Raw genomic sequence first — 3,180 nt, forward strand, 5'->3', positions numbered from 1 at the left:
TGGGGGGTAGATGAGTAGCGGGCGTCTGGACTTGGGTGGGTGGGAGGGCTTCAGTAGGAGGAGGGTCCCCAATGACTTCCGGGACCGGAGGGGAGCGGCCTTCTTGAATTTCGACATCTCTTGAGGGCTGTTTCCGATCTATAGGAGGTGAAGCTGGTCCTCCCTTCTTGGCATTTAAAACATGTCCTCCTAAAACACAAGCTATCAACATCACTAACAACGCCCCTACTCGGATTGCGGGCATCGTCTTTTTGGCAGCCATGGATAGTGGTACGACGTTGTTCTCCCGTTCGGAAGAGCGATTTAGGATCGCAGGTCCACTCTCGATACTGAGGCCTGCACGTTCAGCTTCCTCCAGCAACCCAGTGTAGTTGACCACATTTTGATATGTATGTGGATCCACATTCGGTCTCGGTGGATTGTCGGGTGGTCTTTGCCTCATTTTCCACCAGCTCTAGCTGGGTTCGTGGAGAGGCAGCCTCAACACCCTCCCCAGAGGCAGTACCCAGCAATATAACACCCCGGGAACTCACACAAAAAAGAAAATGCAGTATTATGATGCTGAGTCAAGAAATGAGTTGGCCTAACCTTCCTTGTTAACAGGAAATGGCATGGGGGCAGCGCCAATGAGCATATGTGGTGGCGTTCGGCGGAGACTGCGTGCATGGCCCGCAGGGACGTTCGGGAGAAAGGCTCAGTTCTGCACGTTGAAACCAGCTAATATATAACTTCACGCGCTTAGCACGTTTTTGCTAGTGTTTGGACGCTTGTTTCTTGTCTTAGTGATGCTTGGGTAGTGGTTTTATCGCGTGCCTATTGTAAAGTTGGTATCCGAGTGCCAGTGCGTATGCCTTCGGTTTTGTATATTCGATGTGGGTGGAAATTTCGCTTCGACACGACACGTCTACGTATATAACTTGGAATTCGCGTCAATATCTTATTTGCGCTTGTTTCAAGCTTTCCCTGGCTCCTTTCCGTCCTAGCAATTGCGACTCTGGTGCCGAGTTTGTGGCAGTGGTGAAAAGACAGCGGCTCGGCGAAATCGCTTTCCATATCCCCGGTAGAAGTAGCAGAAATCTGCGTTTGGGGCAGTTTTCGGCAGAATACGCACCCAGCGCATGCTGGTACTCTGTCTTGCAGGGTCTGGCAGATTCAAGTATATGAAACTGCATTTGTGCAAAGATGGGCTACTGAAAGCCACGGTGGTCCTTTATAATTCTTTAGAGCCTTTGGGCTTGCGCCAATAACTGGCTGTAGCATGGTTTATACCACAGTTAGTCTGTTGGAATGTGCAGTGCGACTAGGCACATACGACCCAACTAAGTGTTCAGCAGCTGTTTGCAGTGTTATTGTATACATCAAGAGGGGCCTTGGCGTAGTCGTGCTAGAATTCCTGCTTCGCCAGCAAAGTGGTATGCTCGTGGCGTCCTCTTAACCAGAGAGCCAAACGTTGACCACTTTTCCCAGCATGTCCTTTGGCTTAAGTACCTCTCCGCTTCCTGACCAAGCTTTCTTCCACACTAGCGTGTCAGGCTAACAACTTTAATGTGTACGCATTTCCAGCCCTTTCAACGGGCTGCTCAAAGCCTTTCAACAAGTAAGTCATTCAGCTGACAGCGTTGTACTTCTATGGAGAGTGGGTTACTTCTACAGTAGTGGCGTTGGCAGTTTGACTATGAAGCGAAGGGCGAGGGCCTCCTCGATCTAGTAACACCCATGGGGAGAAGTTACTGAGATGACAATTTCGGCGGTTTCCCTTTCAGGAGAAGTAACATGGGAAGATCTTCATTGCACTCTGAGAATGCACCTCCCTGGTTTCCTTCAAAGGCCTGATGCAGCAATTATATAGCTTGCAACGTGTCCTCTATCTATGCGGGGCACACGGATACTCGTATACAGGGATACGTAGGAGGGAGTTCACTTTGAGCTATCTCTTATGCCTGTACATTGTTAAATTGGAGAAAATTTTCGGCGTATTTTGGCTCCAAAAATGGGCAGGAACAATAACGTTTTACTGTTTGTCACTTTTCTCATTCCACTCCGCTATATATGTACCGGCAGTGTACTCCCTTTAGGCAAAGTTTGACAACCACCGAAAACAGTTTCTGGCTCGTCTAAGGAAATGCTCATTCTTGGTAAAGGCGTCCAAGCTTCTCTGCATGCACCCCTTCCGGAACCTCTCAGTGGTTACACAAATGTAGGGGAGCAGCATCTTATCAGATAAGAGAAACATATTGAAAAGCTTTTGTTTACACAGTTTAACGTAACGGTTAATCATTACTAACGGTACAACATGTGCGGGCAGATTCCCTTTCATATCGGATTAACTCCATAACTGCTACCCTTCCATCATCGGATCGGTAATCCCTCATTGTCCGGTGGTCCCACTGTCGCTTGAAAACTAAACTGACAACGGTGATGAGCTCATCTTAAACGACCACTGCATGCAAGACACGAAACATACTGCCTCAAGCTGTGTATCCGCTGTTTAGCCTCTCTTCCGTTTGACAAACCACGTAGCGAGACACGTGCAGCAAACAGAAGCCAAATTCCATGGTGTCCTCTCTATAAAGTAAAGCTCGTATAGATAAGCTTAGCGTTTATGAGGGTGCCTGCCGGAATACCACTCCGGGAATACCACTGTGGAACAGACTCTGTTCGATGTCAGCAATCTTCCTGCACTGGCGTCGAGTTCCCGCGTTGCCTCCTACCAGAGGCGACGTTGCCTCTTCGAAGGGTAATGCCACCCAAAGCACTAAGACAAACGTGGGGATGTGTAGGAGGGAGCAGCCCTCGCCGTGGGGCAGTAGTTAGTGTGTTGCACTGGGGCTTCGGGTTCGCATTGACAGTGAACCTCCGCAGCGAAGGGAAGCTTTCGTGCTTCAAGGCTGGAACCGGACCCCGCTGATTCCAGGCATTTAGTCTGCTAAGTGCACTGCGGCTTCCTCATCACAATCTTTTCTTGCCTCTCCTGGGCGCACCAGTCGTGTTTTGGCACGGTAAGCCATCGCCGCCTCATTTGCCGGAAACTCACCTCATGTCGGCAAAATAAACCTTGTTTTGAGAATATATGTGTGCAAGCTGCACTACACGCAAGTGCGTAAACATGTTTATGGCCACTCTATGCCACAAAGCGCCGGTGTTTGGTCTACTCTGAAGTCTCCCCAGGAGTCTGTAGCG

The 3,180-nt window shown here is 49.4% G+C and overlaps 1 protein-coding gene across 1 annotated transcript; it reads right to left on the reverse strand.

Annotated features, from left to right (window-relative positions):
* EMWEY_00006930 (hypothetical protein) lies at positions 1-442 on the reverse strand (the record flags this gene model as incomplete). Its single annotated transcript, XM_013478384.1, has 1 exon — positions 1-442. A coding segment is annotated over one exon (442 nt), but the record flags the coding sequence as incomplete, so codon positions are not given.
* Positions 443-3,180: the final 2,738 nt, after the last annotated feature.

Source organism: Eimeria maxima, genomic scaffold (genome assembly GCF_000499605.1).
Source record: "Eimeria maxima Weybridge genomic scaffold, Emw_scaff41, whole genome shotgun sequence".
Taxonomy (NCBI): Eukaryota; Apicomplexa; class Conoidasida; order Eucoccidiorida; family Eimeriidae; genus Eimeria; species Eimeria maxima.